The 19,003-nt window shown below is 39.3% G+C and overlaps 1 protein-coding gene and 1 long non-coding RNA gene across 2 annotated transcripts in view; one reads left to right on the top strand and one right to left on the bottom strand.

Moving 5' to 3' along the window:
* Positions 1–19,003, bottom strand: part of LOC309339476 — a 464,046-nt gene that overhangs the window by 108,663 nt on the left and 336,380 nt on the right. The window lies entirely within an intron of this gene.
* Positions 12,258–19,003, top strand: part of USP45 (ubiquitin specific peptidase 45) — a 35,691-nt gene continuing 28,945 nt past the window's right edge. Inside the window, exons 1-3 of the mRNA XM_081857093.1 lie at positions 12,258–12,392; positions 13,229–13,324; positions 14,799–14,929. Coding sequence (XP_081713219.1) covers positions 12,387–12,392; positions 13,229–13,324; positions 14,799–14,929 — 233 coding nt within the window. The 5' untranslated portion in view covers positions 12,258–12,386. The remainder of the gene's footprint in view (positions 12,393–13,228; positions 13,325–14,798; positions 14,930–19,003) is intronic.

Raw genomic sequence — 19,003 nt, 5'->3', positions numbered from 1 at the left:
AAAAGTTATATAACGCAGCTTATCAACTTAGTAGAGTTCCACTAAAGTACCAATAGAAATCAGTCTAGGACTAAGAGTTTGGAGTTCTGTTCATTTGTGGCATCTGGACAATAACACTTTAGTTCTTGCTTAGGTATGCCTAGCAGCTTGTTATTCCTTAGGTCTTTTTGTCTGGATGTTTTGAAGAAAAGCCAGAATTGGAGCAGTGCATATGTTTTGAAACAATGAAATTGTTTGGCCATTTTGTGTCTATTATAACCTAATACCTATAAGTGCCTAGATAAAGAGTAACATTTTTTGAACAATTACTCTTTATCTAGGCATTGGGGTTGTTTAGAAGCTGTTCTTGTCAGGGGTCTTCAAAATGTCATTTAAGCTACAACAGTTCAGCGCAGGAACGGAAACTTAAGACAAGGAGAAAATTTGATGATTTTACTAAAGAACATAGTAGTTATGATAACTATAGTTTAACATTTTTATTAATGAATTCAGGGCTGCAGTCAAAACTCAGAAGGCCAGCATTCGCTTAAGCATTTCCAGAATGCACTAGGAGAGCCTCATTGCATTGTAATCAACCTCAGCACATGGATCGTGATGGTAAGTAAATTTGTGTTTTGAGAGGGGAAGCTGTGTGTGTTTGTGAGGGAAGACATACAGTTGTATACCTTGTAATATACAGGTATGCATACATCCAATGATTCATTCCTTTTGTACGTGAAATTCTTCTTGGAGTTGCACTAACATTTTTTGATTTAGTTACTCAACAAGAAAATATAAGCAGGTTAAAGAAAGTCCTTTGTTTTATTGTGAATGATAATTCTAGTATGTCAAACTAATAACTTGTTAGAATGTGAAGTTTGTTAATGTGGACTCTGAAATGTAGCTTCTGCTCCCCAGAGGTTATATATATATAAAATATTATATATATGTATAAAAAATTCTGCTCCTATGGGTCATCTGCTTTATTACAGTTTTTTTACCACCCTACAGCCTCCCCCAAAATTTGTGAAACAATAAATAATAATGATGATGATGATGATGACGATGATAATAATAATAATAATAATAATAATAATAATAATAATAATAATAATAATAATATTTTTACCAGCTACTGCTGCAGGTCCAGTGTTGTGATTCTGTGATGCCAAAAGGGATTTGTGACCTGAAGACCCACCAAATATGTCACTTTTAAAAGTGACCCCTTCTTTTCACATTGGACCTCCCAGAGGTCAACCCCTGAAAAAGATTACCCCTGCTGTTAATAGGGATTAATAGGATCAGACATAGAGGTTCTAGTAGTAGTTTGAGAAGATAATTACTCCATATGTAATGGCTATGGGATCTAGCCCTCACTCTACCACCTGGTGGTGGTTGAGGTGGAGGAATTGTGGAAGGACAAAGTCTCTTCCATGTTCCCCTCTCTTCCATGTTCCCCTCGCTTTTTCTTTTTCTTTTTCTTTTTTTTTTGAAGCAGTCAAATTCACAGTAGCAAAGTGATCTACACTGCTCATACCTAAGAGGGACTTTCCTTTCCAGGGATAGATCACAGTTCATCTGCAAAAGTTCTATTGGCACTAATGTTGCTTTGGACATCCCTTGTGACCGAGGGCCAAACTAAATATCATATGTTTGGGAGCAGGGGTGTTTTAACCCTTTCTGTCTGTGCCTTCCCTGTGATTGTAGAGGGGACTGTTGACATCCCCATCCAGGCACTGTAGTATGCTCACCCTAGCATTGTGGCTACACAGTCTCTTTTTGCCGCCGCCGCCGCCAAAATCAGTAGGGTCTAGGTGGTGCTGGTGGTGGGGAATTTGCTTGGTTCAGGTCCCAAAATGAATATGTTGTTTATAGTAGTTGTAACATGTAGTCTGTATATAGACATTACCTGAAATAAGGAATCGCAATGTTTTATGACTTCATATAAAGTCATAAGAATTTAAGATTTGCCTGGAGAATCGTTATGACAACATTTTAAATCCTTATTCTAGGTGTTATGAATGTAATGAAGAGCTATCAACACACTGTAACAAGAAGGCTTTGGCACAGATAGTCGACTTCCTCCAAAGACATGTTACTAGAAATGAATCAAGTAAGTTTGCGTTAATAAAAGTTATATGGGGCTAAAGTCGATATCATGCCTCTTTTTATTTTTGAGAAATTAAACATGAGGCTTGCAGATCCAGCAGGTTCTTTAAGAGTCCTGTGTGGCCCACAACATTACAGTCATGCACCAAACAAACGACTGAATTATCTTGAGTGCTAATAAGCAATGCCCCTAAATTAGTAGGGAATCTTAAGAGACCATCTTGGCTGTGAGTCCTGGAAGACATGCTCCCTGCCTTGCAGGCCTTTTCCCACCTAGCCTGGGAGGGTGGGGCCCTGGCTGACTCCAGCTACAAAAACTGTGGCTGCTGAACAGACTCGTGGGCTAGGGAATTGCTCAGGGAAGATTTGTTTGGGGGGGGATTGCTGTTACCGATATTACTTTTTTGTATCATTATCTGAGATCTTAATATGATTTATGTGGAAATTTTTCAATTTTGTACTTTTTGATGTTTTATTTATCGTTTATGATTACTTTTGTTACGCTTGTGATAGTGTATTTTTTTTACATGTTGTCAGCCGCCTTCAGCATAGTTTTAACTATGGAAAAGGCAGCATACAAATAAAATTATGTATGTATGTAAGAGGGCTATCTCAATGACAACTCTGCAGAGCACCTCAGTAGTTCACTTGCAAAAGAGCGGTGCCAGGCTTTCTAGCCATCTGTCTAGAAAACCCTGACATCTAGTTGTATTGAGGTTTGAGAGGTTATTCTGTAATGAAGGAAGAGGTACAGGATATACATAAGTAAGTTACGTGCCTAAGTAATGTACTAAGTAACTTACTAAGTTATGTGCCTAAGTAACTTACTAAGTTATGTGCCTAAGTAACTTACTATTACTAAGTTACTAAGTAACTTATGAAAGGGACGCGGGTGGTGCTTTGGGTTAAACCACAGAGCCTAGGGCTTGCCGATCAGAAGGTCAGCGGTTCGAATCCCCGTGACGGGGTGAGCTCCCGTTGTTCGGTTTCTGCTCCTGCCAACCTAGCAGTTCGAAAGCACGTCAAAGTGCAAGTAGATAAATAGGTACCACTCCGGCAGGAAGGTAAACGGCGTTTCCGTGTGCTGCTCTGGTTCGCCAGAAGCGGCTTAGTCATGCTTGCCACATGATCCGGAAGCTGTCTGTGGACAAACGCCGGCTCCCTCAGCCTATTAGAGCGAGATGAGCGCGCAACCCCAGAGTCGGTCACGACTGGACCTAATGGTCAGGGGTCCCTTTACCTTTACCTAACTTTACTATAGCTTTTAAGCAGAATGCATACTTTTTTTTGGCTGTTGCATTTGTATTGCAACAGGTTTCATCTTACAAGAGGTGTTTTCCTTACATCTTAGAAGAGCCTTGTACTAGGAATATAAAGGATATAAAGGAATACAAAAGGCCCATGAAAATAGCCTTTTTTCCCTTAGGAAGAAAAATTGCTGTATTTGTGGTTCAAACAGCACAGGTTCTTTTATAAACATATAAGCTATATGATAGTGTGTTGAAAAATAACTTTGCCACCTTTATTACATGGAAATCTTTCTAAATACCATGTGCCCAACAAGAATACGAGAACTTGGGCATGGCAACTTTGTCCTGTTTCAGTTTAATTGAGAATTCATTTGAAGGGAAGGCAAAGATGTTGCGGTGGGGGTGTTGAGAACACAGATATCCTGTTGGGTACATTTTGAGGAATGACAAAAGCAAAATGCTTGTGATTGGTGTGGATGCGAAGGACTAGAGTGGCAGCAGGACCCTGTCTTTCGACTTGGCAGTTCGTAAAGATTAAACTTTAGCTGCAGAAATGTGCAAATTACATTACTTCTACATGACTGGCCCAGGGAATTACATTAAGCAATTGAGATAAGCCCAAGTGTGGGGTTTCCCAAAAGAATGCTTGCAGCTGTGTGGATTTCAACTATGATTTAGTGGTTTACCATATCCAACAATATGTTGTTTTCTTTGCTTTCTCCATCCTCCAATTCACTGCCCTGGCTTTTAAAAAGTAATCTGTTTGGTTAAAAGGGCATGTTTGGCACAACATGGAAGAATAAAGCAAGGGCTTTGTAAGGAGTAACCACTCAGCAGAACCTAGTTTTGTGGAAAAGGTTAGCAGGCCATTATGTTTTATTTGCCAGTAAAGCAGGTGCATTATTGTTGTGATGGCACACTTGTGAGTTTCACATGAACCCAGTGCACATGTAACACACAGGAACCATGCTGAGCTGCTATAGTTTGAATGCCAGTCTTTTCTAGGAATGGGGGAAATTAGAAACAAGGGTGTGCTTGATCACTGGAAACAAAGCTTACGCAGATTATTTTCTCTGCATCTTTTCTTTCAGTTTATGGGAGCAGGAAAACCATTTTTATTTATGTCGTACTTGCCTTCGTTGCTTATGGCAGAGTTTCTGTAAAATTTGCAGTGCAGCTTGATGTTTTGAGAGTCGTAACATTGACACTGAGTATTAATTACTGTTTAAAAATGTGCTGGTTTTTTCACTAATATATTGAATATTTCTATAACACTGCATTTTTATGTAAACCACTTGAAGATTTTTGCTAAGTGGTGTACAATTTTTATAAATAGTATTTTTGCAAACTATGTGTAATTAAACTTTGTAGGTTTATATTACCTCTTTATGTAGATTTATATAAGCTCTTTTTTGGGCAGTGTATCTCAATAGAAGTACATAATGCTAATAAATAGTCTGACTAGTGGTTGTTGTTTTTTGTAGTCCAGCGTTCAAAGAAACATAGGATATCCAGCTTATTTATTACTTTCTCTGTTGGGGTGAGAAATAGAAGGAAGGGTGTGTGCACACAAACACTAAGTCTAAAACATTCTAGGAAGAGTTCTGTTCAGGTTATATCTAATCAGGCACTTGAAGAAATTGATGGGAAATAGTTATAATAGCTATCTATTTTTTTTTGCTTAACTGATCCAGAAACATGTTACTGTTCCAAATATCTCCCTTGAGAACGGGTCTGATCATATTCTGCAGAAGGAGAACACTATAAAATATTGATGATGCTATTGCAATGCACTCTGGAGGCTGCTATTTATTTTTATTTTATTGCGGATGTAATTTAAGTCTTTTAAAGGTGTTCTGGGCAAATAAATTATCATTTCCATCATGTTCTGTTTGTGAATTTGCCAGAGTTGGAAACAGAATCCTGAACTAAGTGGGTGGAATTCAATATTGCAGTCTTCCGGTTGTTCTGTCTGCAGAAACATTGCCGCTTGCCAGATGGAAAGATCACTTCCATGCTGTTTTGAGTATTTTCTCAATTCTCCCGGAGCCAATTCTGAGTGGGTAGGAGGTGTGCAGACAGGGAGAGGGGGGGAAAGCCTTGTTGTGCAAGCGGAAGTCCTTGTGCTGGACTTCCACTGACAGGACTGGTTAGGTGGATCCCATGCTTTATTAGAATGTGATGTATTTGTGTGAGAACAAAGGGTTGAATGCAGATTTGATCAGAGTAAATCCATTAAAATCAGGGGGATTTAGTCATGTGGGATTTCAGCCCCATGTTCTCTTAGCAAAACATTTTGATGAAACCATATCAAATCTCATTTTTTATTGTTTGAATGTGTTACACCACTCCACAGTGAAAAACTCTTGGATTAGTTTAAAATGAAGTGCATGAGTTAAAACAAAACAACTAATAAACACTATAATCCAAGAAGACTTAATCAATGGGTTTAAGCACAATTAATTCAGCTGTGGATTGTGGCCAAAATCTATAAAAATCATGGCATAACACTACAATTAAAAAGAGAAACACAGGCAAGGAATTAAAAATAACTCTTCAACTTAAAATATAAAGGTTCTGTATGATGGAATGGTTTTCACTTGTCTCCCGAAGACCAAGTGTCAGGGAACTGCCATCGGAGCCAGAGGCGGAGGGAAGGCTCCAGAGGGATGCCGGAGAGGGTCCCAGTAGGGAGAGAGGCAGCCCATCCGCTGGGGAAGGAAATCAGCATAGCACCAGTAGAAGAGGGGGGCAGATGGGGGAATCGGGGAGAAGGCTCCAGGACTCCACGCAGGAGACCAGCGGGGAGAGCACGGGTCCTCCGCTGCCCACACCCTCCCTGTGCAGAAGACTTCCGCGCAGGGAGAGTAGGAGGAGACTGGGCGTCAAAGAACTTCTTTGCTGGAAGAAGTTCAAGAAATGCCCACTGACGGATTCTGCCAGCGATTGAGACAGCCACGGATGGGTGGCTGTCCCGACAGAAAGGGTTCACCCAGGTAACCCAGCCAGGTGTGGCGCCAACTTACCCCCTAGAACCATTCCACCAAGTAAACCTGCTTTGGGAAGGACACTCTCTAATTGGGATGCCTCTTGATCCTTTGGGACCCCGCCAGTCAAGGAAGGAGAATTTTCTTACAGATGTGCTGACTCAGTTAAAAACTATTTAAGTTTCATTGCTTAATTTGAAATAGGCAATACCTCAACATTGTCTGTGACTCAAGCCTGGGATCATGTAAAAGAACTAGATGTAGAGAGTTTATCACTAAGCGCTGCGGATAATATCTCCATTCTGATGGGGCTTGTGCTTGCTTCATGAAATTGAGCAATACCCATTTATTCTGTCATTGCCCTATAAATAAATTGCCATTTTAATTCTTTGATGCAGTGGTGTTATAGTATAGTATGGAAAAAATGGCACAATAGTCTTATCAACCATTTAAGAATGGAACATTCACTTGATTTATCTTATTTAAATTAGAAAATCTTAACCTTTTCATAGTATTGGGGGGAAACTGCTGCTTCAGTTTTTCTTAATTTTCTGTAATACAATGGCAATATGTTTATAATACAGCAATGTGTGAATGTGCTAAAAGGAAAGAAAGCTATTAACTTTGCTTTTTATTCCAGAGAAATATTCATTAGAGAAAAGCATTGACCTTGAAACATGTTCCCTGATCTCTCTCTCTCCCCACTTTTTATTTTACTTAATGGAAAACAACAACAACAACAAAATAATCCCCTGATAAAAGAAAAACAGTGAACATTTGTTTTCTTTTTACTTTTATACCATCTGCCCATCCTGTTAAATTATTGTTTCAGGAAGAATATAGGAAACGTGTGTACAGAAGACAGAGTTCTTCTAAGAAACATGGTTAAAGCAAATTGATGCAGAAGTCCTACCAGTCTTGTATGTCTGTGAAGTGTATACTGTATGCTGTAAACATAGATAGTTGCAGTAGAGCTGTAGCTTTTCTAACTAAAAAAAATTACATTGTAAGACTGAAATGTTTAAAAAGAATATAACTTCATTACAAAGTTTCCTGAGACAGGGTAGATCACATTGAACTCATTCTTCAAGTGAGGAGAAGGAAGTTGGGAACTTCCTATGCCTGTGTGGCCTTAACTGAATGCTGTGCTGGTTATAACCCTCTCTGAATGTTAAAGAGGTTTATAAAATGGTTTAAGGAACAGAATTCTTTGGTCAGATCTGGACCAGCCAGATTTAAGAATTCTGTGGAGTTCAAATTGCCAATGAACATGTAAATATTTCTCATATCTATTAAAAGCAAAATGTTTCAGGTGAAGATCAGCTAAGCCAAAGTATGTAGATTTCATTTCTTAGGGCAGTTGAACTAACAGTCAGATCCTGTTCATGTTTTCTTCAGTTTAAGTCCCATTGAACATCCTCATACTTCACCTTAAATGGCAGTGGAAGCCTATGCATGTTTACTCAGAAGTAATTGCCACTGTGTTCAGTGAATTCAGTTAAGTGTGCTTAGGATTTCAGTCTGGGTTATGGATTGGATTTTAAGAACTGACAAAACACGTTTTCTTTATATTTCCAGTTTCCTGATAACTGCTAAGCTAATGTGCTGTTTGGATGTATAATTATGGCTTCCTGCATTTTATAATTATATGGGTATTCATGTCTTAGTAACAAAGCTGTCCTGTTCATAGTCATTGTTTTTTGTGGTGGGTTTTGTTTTATTCTCTCCCCCCCCCCACCGCTGAATGATTCACATTTGAGATTCAGTAAACAGAACCTTGCTACTTGTGTGAAGCTGTCATTTAACCATGAAATGAAATGCTTTTATTGAGTTTGCCCTCCAGATATGGTCCTCTGTGGCAGTGCTGTCCATATTTGGTGGCTGTACAAGGAGAGCCAGGTGGTGCTGCAAAGCATAGCACAGTGAAGCGTGGACAGATCTAGGTTTGACATTTGTCATCCTGCACTGCTGAAGGGGAGAGAAAAATCTGCTTTTCCATATGCTTCTGCTCTAATTTTTGCCTGCAGTTTTGTCCAGATGGCCTTGTGAGCATTGTTTACTTTAAGATGTTGTCCCAGATGTTGTTGAATGCCGATGGATAAATGAAACAACTGTGGTAGTCCAATATTCAGATTATGTACACAATTTTGACTTTTTTAAAATAAAAAGTAACCAGTATGTTTATGTATTATTTTTTTTACTTTGGCAAAAATTCTTTCAACTTTAATTTACTTTTAAAAGAAAAGAGCCAGTATAAGGTAGTAAAAAGATGCTGGGTTTAGACAAACACATCCAGGGTTCAAATCTCTGGTTAGTGATAAAGCTCAGTGGGTTTATCTTCCAGCCTAACTTTCTTTCACATAATTGTTGTGAGGATAACATTTGCCAGGGGTGGGGGCGGGGAGCCATGTGTACTCTGTTGAGCTCTGTTTAGGTGAGATATATTAATAAACGTATTGTATAAGTTTTATGCCACTGGAGATTTTAGAGACTTGCATTGTGAATGAGGTTTTTATGGGTGCACCATTTGGAGAATGCACCTCTCAGGGTTTCTGATCTTAGAGACACAGCAGGATCGGCTGCATCACCATCCTTATGGGGAACTTGATCACACAGCTGATCCATGCAGAAAACAGCACACACAGTTGTAGGAAGTGCAGCACAAGTATGTTTCCACTAATATATTGAATATGCAGTTGATTCATATATCTTTCTCTCTCTCTCTCTCTCTCTCCCCCTCTCTCCCCCTCTCTCCCTCTCTCTCTCTCTCTCTCTCTCTCTCTCTCTCTCTCTCTCTCTCTCTCACACACACACACACACACACACACACTCTTATACAAAGAGAACTAGCTCAGTAAAGCAGCTCCTGAATCTCCTGGCATGTCTTGTTTGCTTTTTACTGGCCTCTATTAGTGAACTTGGGTGTATTCTATAGGAACTGCCTCATTATGAGCATCAGGCAGTGGGGGTGGTGTCAAAAATGAAATTGCATCTTTTGCAAACCCAGGCATAATTTCAAAAAAAATGTGCTTTGACTGGAAGGCAGGGAAATCAGTTCAGCCATCTTATGTCAGCTATAATAGGAATATTTAATCATATTTGGTTTCTTTCATTACTTAATTATAGTCCCCACCCTCCCCAACCACCTCCCTATTTTCCGACAGAGGATGTAAGTATCTAAGGGTAATGCATAGAGAAATCTTTCAGTATGAGAGTTCTATTAATGTAAATAGGTCTGTTTAGTTATTTCTCAAGAACACTTAATGAGTCCTCAGTATGTAACTCATTAGGGCAAATAAATGAATTCATATGTCAAAATGTAGATTGCAGCACTGCAGCTCTTGGCATCCATTAAGTCCATAACTTGTTCACATTGACATGCATTGTTAATCAATACTTGAAATGCTGCAGATGTCAGTAATGTTCATATTTAGTACAGCAGCCATGACAGTATGAAAGTTGCTAGTAGAAATCTAGGCTAAATACTGTGTCTCAAGTATTCTTATTACCTCTAGGCTACAAGTTAATGGCTGTCTAACTTCACTGCCCCATATATATTTAAGCAATAAGGCAAATAGGGAAATACAAGGACACCGTACTGGTAGCACATTATATTACAGTTTGTTTAAATATATTGGATTTTAAAGGTTAAGGCAAATAGCAAGCAGTCGCTTCATCTTGTTCTAAATTAACAAGTCCGTGTCACATGGTGAACTGTGGTGGGCAGAGAACAGTGCAAGTATGTTATAGGGAAAATATGATATCCATCCAGTTGTAGAAGATCTGCTGCAAACTTATTTGAGCTCTTGCTCTCCTGATGGGCAGGATGCTAAGGCTACAATCCTATACATACTTGCCTGGAAGTAAGTCAGAATTAACTTAATGGGACTAATGTCTGAGTGGAATGTGTTGAATTGTGCTGCACGATTCTCAATTCTGCCACCACTGGAATATTTATGAACTAGACTTTCTAGCATCTGGCATATACTCTGCATTTTATAAGTTCCATGAAAGGCCCTTCAGACATAGTATAATAGTCAACAGAGGCTGTGAGGGGAGTGTTGTGTGATTCTTGGATATATTAAGGGAAATAATGGAAGTTTGTAGACTGTAGACTGTTACTTGCACTTGGTTCCCATTTAAATCAATAGGACTTAAGTCATGACTAAAAACTGAGAAGAATGTTCATCAAGGATAATATGGTGGACTGTAGTGACCTGATTGTCAATGAAATAAAGAAACTTAAATATTTTGGTTTGCATTTTAAAATATATACGTATGTATAAATTGGCTAACATTGTCTTTTAATGGTGTATCTATGTGCATTCTGTATAGTATGGATAGGATGTATATTTCTTCATATTGATGGTTGAAATGACCATGATGACCAACAACATGATACTAAGTCATGAATGTTTGGCTCCATTGATAACTAACTTTTCATGTGTCCAACCCAGAATATTCAGGATTATTTCAGAAAGTAATGCTGTTCTCTGAATTGTGTATTTATGTTTTAATGTTTAAGGGTTCTCTTACTTTAAGGGGTTGAAAACTGGGGTTATGCTTGGGTATATACATCATCCTCCCCACCCCAAAGTCTCAAGTTAGCGGAGCACGCCTTGCGGGATAATAGTTTTTCAGCCTCAAATGCCTTTGCTAATAGAACAGCATTGTTGCTGCCCTTTGAATCAGTGGCCATATATATATGGTCTGCTATCCATAATTCTTTGGGCCATAGATACCATGTGTCTTACACATCTTGAACATTGGAGTCATGTACACAGTGCATGTTACTATGTACTTGAAAAAATATATGAAGTATTGCAAGACACAGAAATTGCCCTACATGTATGAGTCTGGTATAGCTTTTATATTTTTATAGCCTTTTTAATCATATGATCTGCCAACACCTTTATACAACCCTCATTTAGATATATAGTTACATATAAGTATAGCCCTCATAGCAGAGAACACCTAAATGTGTGGCTGGTTTGGGATAAAGGCTGAGAGCCACTTCACACATGATGGTTTTACCATTATAAATACCTGTTTTAGGCTTGTTCAAGGTGCATGTGCTAGCCCCGCCAAATTTTGTGTTTTTCTTTTAACGGATGATTCCTTACCCATACCCTAAGCTGCTTTCAAAATTGATATCTATCTATCATCTATCTATCTATCTATCTATCTATCTATCTATCTATCACATTGCTCCAGCAAAGCCCAGTAGGTGTACCACAAAATATAACAGCAAAATTACATCAAAGATTAAAACACAGTTAAGGTGTATCTCGAATCTGGTCCTTTGGGGAAAATCTTAGACTTCTGTTAAAGAAAAGGGAGTCAGAAATTCTCTTAAACATGTAGTTCATAGAAGCATGAGTTGGAAGGGAACCCAAGGGACATATAGTCAACTCTCTGCTCAGATATTGAAAGTTCAGATATTGCCTGTAGTTTGAACATTTTGCTTACACACTTTTATGAGTTTGAGGACAGCTAATATGACAGGACAATAAGATTCTGACTAGCAAACCTTCCTATGTCAAGAGCAGTGTTTCCCAACCTTGTGCCTCCAGCTGTTTTTGAACTACAACTCCCATCATCCCTGACTAGCAAGACCAGTGGCCAGGGATGATGGGAATTGTAGTCCAAAAACAGCTGGAGGCACAAGGTTGGGAAACACTGGTCAAGAGTACAAACATGGTATTCAGCACATGTGATGGTACATGTGCTAGCTGATCCCAAACTCAAAAAAAAGTGTGTTCATTTACCTTAAGGAACTTGGTGTTATTCTAATTAGGTTGTACTGATCAAGCATCCGTGGATAAGTCTTCACTGCTTTGTCTTTTATATCAGTTTCATAAGCACACAGTGACTTTCTACCCATAGTTGTTACTGCTATTTCTTTTCTATTAAAGGTTCATCATCAAAAACTATATGGTTACATGGAGAAAACAATGAAGCAAGTGACATATTAAAGGGCAAAGGCATCAGCTCTAGTTGGGCATCAGTTCCGGTTAAAGGCATTAATAACCTAGGGAACACATGCTTCTTTAATGCTGTCATGCAGGTAAGAATTAAGGTGCACCACCGTATTCTGAAGTACACCTATGTATTTCATTAAGGCTGCAGGTTGCACTTATTTTTGTCTTGGGTTCCGAAATATGCTGATAAAAATCTGGCAATGAATTTCCCTGTTAGCCTTCTTCTGCTGCACTGGCTACCTACGACAGCTCCATCCTGTTTTCTGAACTTTCACCTGATGCTAGGCTACATTTTCAATTATTTTATATTACTTAGCAATATATCAGTACCTTTATTCTTGTAGTAGTTGCATTTCAAGGGGTAGTGGGAGATAAGGAGAAGTGCAAGGACCAGCTTTAATTAAACTGTAGCACAAAGGTGATCTACTACTGCTGGAGTTGTGCTGCTCTTTTTTATTATTTTAAAAAAGTCAAAATAAACGAGCTCCTAAATGGAACAGAGGAAGAATAAGGAGAAACATTGATCTAAAGATGTCATCTAGCTGATCTATTTGTTGAGTGAAAAAACTATGATAATTTTGAACTGAGCAGCTAGTGTAGAAGCAGTTTTGTTGCTGCTAACTATGTGACCAGTTAGAATTTGAAGTATGTATTTTTAAAATGGCAGTTTGCAGAATTTGAAACTTGAGGGAATTTCGAAAGCTGTTTTTGATGTGGCATAGGCAGCTGCACATTAAAGAAATGGTCAGAAGCCTCGCTGGACATATGTTCTAAAGGAGCTCTTTGGATTGTGATTATACTGCTGCCATTAAGGAGAATTATGCTTGCCACAGTATAAATTCTCTTTCAATAATAATTTGTTAGAGTAGTCCAGTTAACAATTAAATGTCATCTATAACCTTTTCCTTCCTTTTTTCTTTAGAACATGGCACAGACACACTTGTTAAATGAACTAATGTGTGAAGTTAAAGAAAAGGGGACAAAGCTTAAAATTGGTCAGAGTCCTGCATCTCAACTGGTAAGCATTTAGTGAGAAATGCTTTGTGTGAAATATTCAGAGGACCCTCCGTTGGGAATGGCATTGACTGGACATTGAAAAATGATAGTGGTGAATATATTCTTGACCAATTTAATATTTATTCAGTGATCACGAATAAATATGCCTCTACTTTAGTTTTTAGACATATTGTTCTATAAAATTAATGACTGGGGTGATGTTCTGCTAAATTAAAAGAGAAGTGTGACTTGAGTTTTGCTCTCCAGCTTCCTGTAGTCGTCTGGTCACTGTTGGAACAGGATGTGAGACTAGATGGACCTTGAGATTCAGCAGTGTTCTTATTTCTTAAAGCAGAGGTTTTCAATCTTTTTGAGTCCAAGGCTCCCTTGACCAACTACATTCTTAATGTGGAGCCCCTGTGGGGCTCAAGAGCCCAGTTATGTCACCCCTTGTATGCATAGCTGGCAGCCTCTCACCTTTTTCAAACCTCCTCTCCTCTCCCCACTCCTCTGCCACCCTGCTCTCTGAGCTGCCCCCCCCCATGTCCCAAAGAGAGGTGCCTCCTCACACTGCCCCACAGTGGCTTGGGAAGAGGACGCCTCCAGCCTTAGTGGCCCAATGGAGGCTAGCCAAAGGCGAAGAATGTGAGGCCAGCACCTTACCTTGGGAGGCAGCAGCGGGTGCTGCCGGGTGTAAAGGCTCCAGCACTGGGCACTCAGCTCCCAGGCAGGCTTTGCACACAGCAAGCACAAGAAAGGTCAGTGCAGTGCCTGCTTGCCTGCCTGGCCTCCCACTTCCCCATTCCCAACAGCAAGGGCCGGCTGACTGGGCTCCTCCTTGCAGCCCCTGGCAACCAGCACCCCCTGGCCAGCCCCACAGACGCTATTCACCTGGGGAACTTGTAGCCAGGACTGCTGCAACAGACAGCTGTGCAAGCCTTTAGGAGGCAGAGGCGCGAGAGGGCATCAAAAGGAAAGAGGGACAGAGGCCAGTGTTGCCTGCGGCACCCCTGACCATCCTTCAGGGCACCCCAGGGTGCCACGGCACACTGGTTGAAAACTACTGTTTTAAGGAGAAACTGATGTCCAATTTTGTCTCCAAATAACATTTCAACCCCCATATGTCTTTTCATGCTCATCTCTAAAACAAAATAAAAAATCACACTTGACTTTTTAAAAAAATTATCCTTGTAAAATGTGTTTTAGTCTATATATTGCACTTCCTTATGTTGATACATGGCAAGGCATGTTAAATCTTGCTTTGTTCTTTCTTCAAAATGCTCACCAAGTAGACTGTCCTCAAACAAAATGCTATATTTTAAATATAGGAGTCTACAAATTGTTTTTCTTTACACATGAAGTCCTAACCTTGAGAGGTTTAGGGTTCCCCCCTTTTCCTAATTTTAATTAGCTGTTTCATCAACTGTGTAGTATACATTTATAAATTAAGAGGAATTACTGTGAATTAACGTCTGGTATTTATTTTGATCCTAAAGGAACCTTTGGTAGTGAACCTTTCAAGTCCTGGGCCACTGACTTCAGCTATGTTCCTGTTCCTCCACAGCATGAAAGAAACTGGAAAAGGGCCTCTTTCTCCCAAAGTTCTTTTCAGCCAGCTCTGTCAAAAGTAAGAGCAACTTCACGTTGGTAGCATGTTTCACATGCATGGCATCCACACGTTAAATTTGAAATGCTTTGCCTAACATAATCCTTTTTATTTAGATCAGTAGAAATTTATTTTGGGGTATGATGTTGAAATAAAACGGCATATATATGAGTTTTTCCCTCTTAACTGTTAGGTTTTTGAGGAAGAAAGAAAGAAATTGATGATTCTTTCTATAGCAACTGTTCTGCGTCTGGTACTAATTCATCCACTGTTAATTTTGTTAGTGTTGCAGCTGTCAGACGTTTTGCTAAGACAGATTGTGTGCATAGCTACAGGGCCCTTCTGTTTGTTTTCCACTATTCTGAATATTAGGGATGCAGACTTTTGACTTATCTAGAGACTTAGTGGCTCACACAACATTTATGTACTAAGAGGACATAAATAATTCTTTTATTTGTTACGGCTGGGTAATTTTATCAGTGGAAGAAATTGTGAAGCCAGGTATTATGGCAGTACTCCTTGCTACTGAGTAGATTTTCAGCTGAATTGGAAAGTGGAGCTTTGTTTCTGCTTGGTGTGCTCAAAAAATGCAGTTATTGGTGTTTTTAAAAAATCCAAACTTGTGCTTTATTAGCAATAATGCAGTGATAACTATGGTGTCTTGTAATTTGGAGCTTAGAAAATCCAGTAAGAAAAGGAGAAGGTCACATAGTAGGCAAAAGAGGAACTTGTCTCATCTTGGTTCTTTTTCTGGATAACCACAGATGGTTCAGATTGAAAAACACCACCACTTAGTATATGTTTCACTTCTTTTTGCTCTAGATATTTTTTAAGGCATCAGCTACACAATCCTATACATCTGTAAATCATATATACAATTTTCAGCCTCAAGGCCATGTTCCTTCACAAAGAACCTTCTATGGACTGCATTCTAGTGGTGGGTGGTTCCACAGGTCAAGTGGGTAGAACTATGTATGTGGGCAGAGCAACGGAGGGATCTGTGTTCATGCACACACAAACATACACACACTTATCCCCAAGCAAGGTAATAATTATCACACTTTTAGGACACATATTTCAGCCAGGCAAAAGCACTCAGGAAAGGCATGGGAACAGGGCCAGAGAGAGGTGTGGCTTAGGGAGAGTACTGAGAGGTAAATAGAGATCTGAAGAGTTTCATCTAGCTCTTGGGCCTGAGATTCTCCACTATGCTTACTTTGAAATAGGTGCCACTGTTTTAAATGGCGCTTACTTCCTAGTTACAAACATTTAGGATTGCAGCCTTAAATCTGTGGCTTAAGATCTGTGAAGCAAGCTCTGCTGAATTCAATGAGACTTTTGAGCAAACATTCTGGAATTCCACCGTTAGATGCACCTTTTATAAAACCCATAAATTTGGGGTAGGAAACCTTTGACCCGTGGGTCTGATTAGGTCTGCCAGGCCTCCCTGTTTGGTCCACAAGGCCACTTCATCCAAGCCACACTCATCTTCCCTACACCGTACATCATATATGACATCACATGTGTGGCAGGTAAAAATCTGGCTCAGTCAAAAGAGAGTTTGCTGGCTCTTCTGAACAGCTGATTAGTGGTACCTACTGTCCATTCTTGGGGGGTATGGTGGATTGTTATCTCCCTTGGCTCTCCTGGGGCCAAGTTTTAAAGTCAGTTACTTAATATCACAATGACATCAGGTGCTTTTTTTCCCTGCACTTGCACAGCACCTTTCAAACAGGAGTCTTGCTAAGCCCCTTTCAAAGCACTTTGCAGACACCACAGATCAGCTCATTGGCAGTGCTTGCAAACCCTTTTTTGGCTGAACTGGTCTTCTACCTTCTCCATGTGGTTGTGGCTTGTCTGAAATAGCCTCATGGACCACTGGCAGACCTGATTAAGTCCAAGGGCCAGAGGCTCCTTGCCCTATGCAAAGCACTTTGGAAGGGGCTTGTTTTTGGGTCTCACTAAGCCCATTTCGAAGTGCTGTCTCGCGGAGCACTTTGAAAGGGGCTCTGCAAGTGAGGGTCAAAAAGTAATCTAAGATTGTTATGACTTTAAATATTTTTAAATTCTAAGCTTTTAAAATTCACTACTAACTCGAACCTGGCATACTGGTGACATACTGTATTTCTTGTGACATACTGGTTTCTTGTGATAAACCTTTGATATAGATATTGCTACAATATATTTATTATTGTCCATAAAAATGTTTATCAAAACTTTCCCACCCATTCTTAAGTTACACCATTAAGTTTTCAGCTATTTGTTTGATGAAGAAAAACATTGTTTCTTGTTTTGCAGATCAGAGTATTCTGGTTCTTTTTCTGTTTACCTGTTTCTATGCCTACCATGATGATGCTTGGTTGATGCAGTGAAATGTTTGTTTAGTTTATATCCTGCTCTTCCTCCCTGAAGGAATCCAGGGTGGCAGTCTTGACATTTAATTTTTTCCTTGGAGTTGATAATTAACAGTGCATATTTGGTTTAAATGTACTGACAATTGAATCATGAAAGTTTTACCTAAAATAAATTCTCCTTCACTTAAAATGAATAGATGCTATATCTAAGTATTGGCTAAATATTTAGGTGTTATTCAAAACAGTTCTGTTTTGTACCATGTTGAGCATTGAGATGGTAGACTTGAGTTGCCATGACATAGCTGTCACAGTTGTCCTTCACTACTTATGGCCATTAACAGGAATTCAACCTGTTCTGTCATTTATACTGCTGACACTGTACAACAGGTTGTAGCGCATTGACACTGGCTTCCATATGTTAGCACATCTGTGAACGGTCAGTTCAACCAACCATCTTAGAGTCCTCCACTTTTGCCAAGGATCTTGCTTGGAGCATATTTTCAAGGAGACAAGAATGCACATCTTTTAGTTGTCAAATCTGAACATATCAATGCTGATTAGAGCTTTTCTGTTTCCCCTTTCCTACACATTCTCCCCCACTCTTCTTTCTTTAGCTTTTTTGACAAAGGTTTCCTGTAGATATCTTTCCATTTCTCACTAAGAATTTTAGTGCAGTATTGTATGTTAACAGACGTTAATATTTATTGCTCATAGGCCTTAAGCAACTGGCTTAACCACGAAATGTCTTATTTTTAAACTGCTGTATTTTTAAACTGCTGTGTGTGTACACCTTTATAGTGTGTGACTTTGGGCCAGCCTTCATCTCTTAGCCTGTCCTAGCCTACTTCACAAGTACTTGTTGTGAATAAAATGGCCGGGGGGTGGGGTGGGCGTGGGGAGAGTAAAACTGAGGTTTTTTAGAGGAAAATGTAAGTAGTTCCAGTAGAAAGTGTGTTGATGGCTTGTGTCACAATAAATGGCAGAGAAGATTCAGAAAATGTTCTGCAAGGTGTCTTCTTTTTCAACTGTAGGTGAGAAAAAGGGAAAATTTCAGAAAGAAATACTTTATGAGAAATTTTGGGCTAGCTCTAACATTTTTCTTCTTGTATTCACTAACTGGTACAATTGTATAAGACCTTGACGGAAAAGGCCTTGGTTGGGCAAATGACAAATGAAATTACTGTATACAGGAGAAGTTGCTGACATACACTGAAAATTCTTCTGCTGCTCCTACTGTTCAGTACATCTCTCCTTAGGCCAAAACAAAAATTGGAATCAGTTCTTCTAATTTTATTAAAAGGTGGAACAGGCCAAAGCAGGAAATTCTTTCTTTCCCCATAACTTCAAGTTTTATTAAATATCACCATAAGCTGTGTTCTGTCAATTATACTCTGGATTGTATATCAAGAGGAGTGGACAGGCGTTGTGCATGTGTCCCATTCCACTTCTCTACGCAAATAAGTAATGGCTTTGACATTTACTGGTATTTACAAACAAGTTTCAGTTTCCCATGAGATAGTGCCTTTCAGTGGCAGCTTAGATAAGAATGTATAGTATTCTGCAGTAAGAATTACTGTTTGTTTTAAAACTGACCAGTCTCTGAATATAATATTTCAGTTTAAGAAATCAGTCCACCAAAGTCTGTAGCTGATCTGTGTTTAGGTCTAAAATAAATAAAGATCAAACTTCTGTAATGCTTTCTGGCCTCTTCACCTTGAGACAATACAATACATACTTGCCA

Source organism: Podarcis erhardii (assembly GCF_964252035.2).
Source record: "Podarcis erhardii genome assembly, chromosome: 3".
Taxonomy (NCBI): Eukaryota; Metazoa; Chordata; class Lepidosauria; order Squamata; family Lacertidae; genus Podarcis; species Podarcis erhardii.
This window is presented reverse-complemented; position numbering and strand designations above follow the sequence as displayed.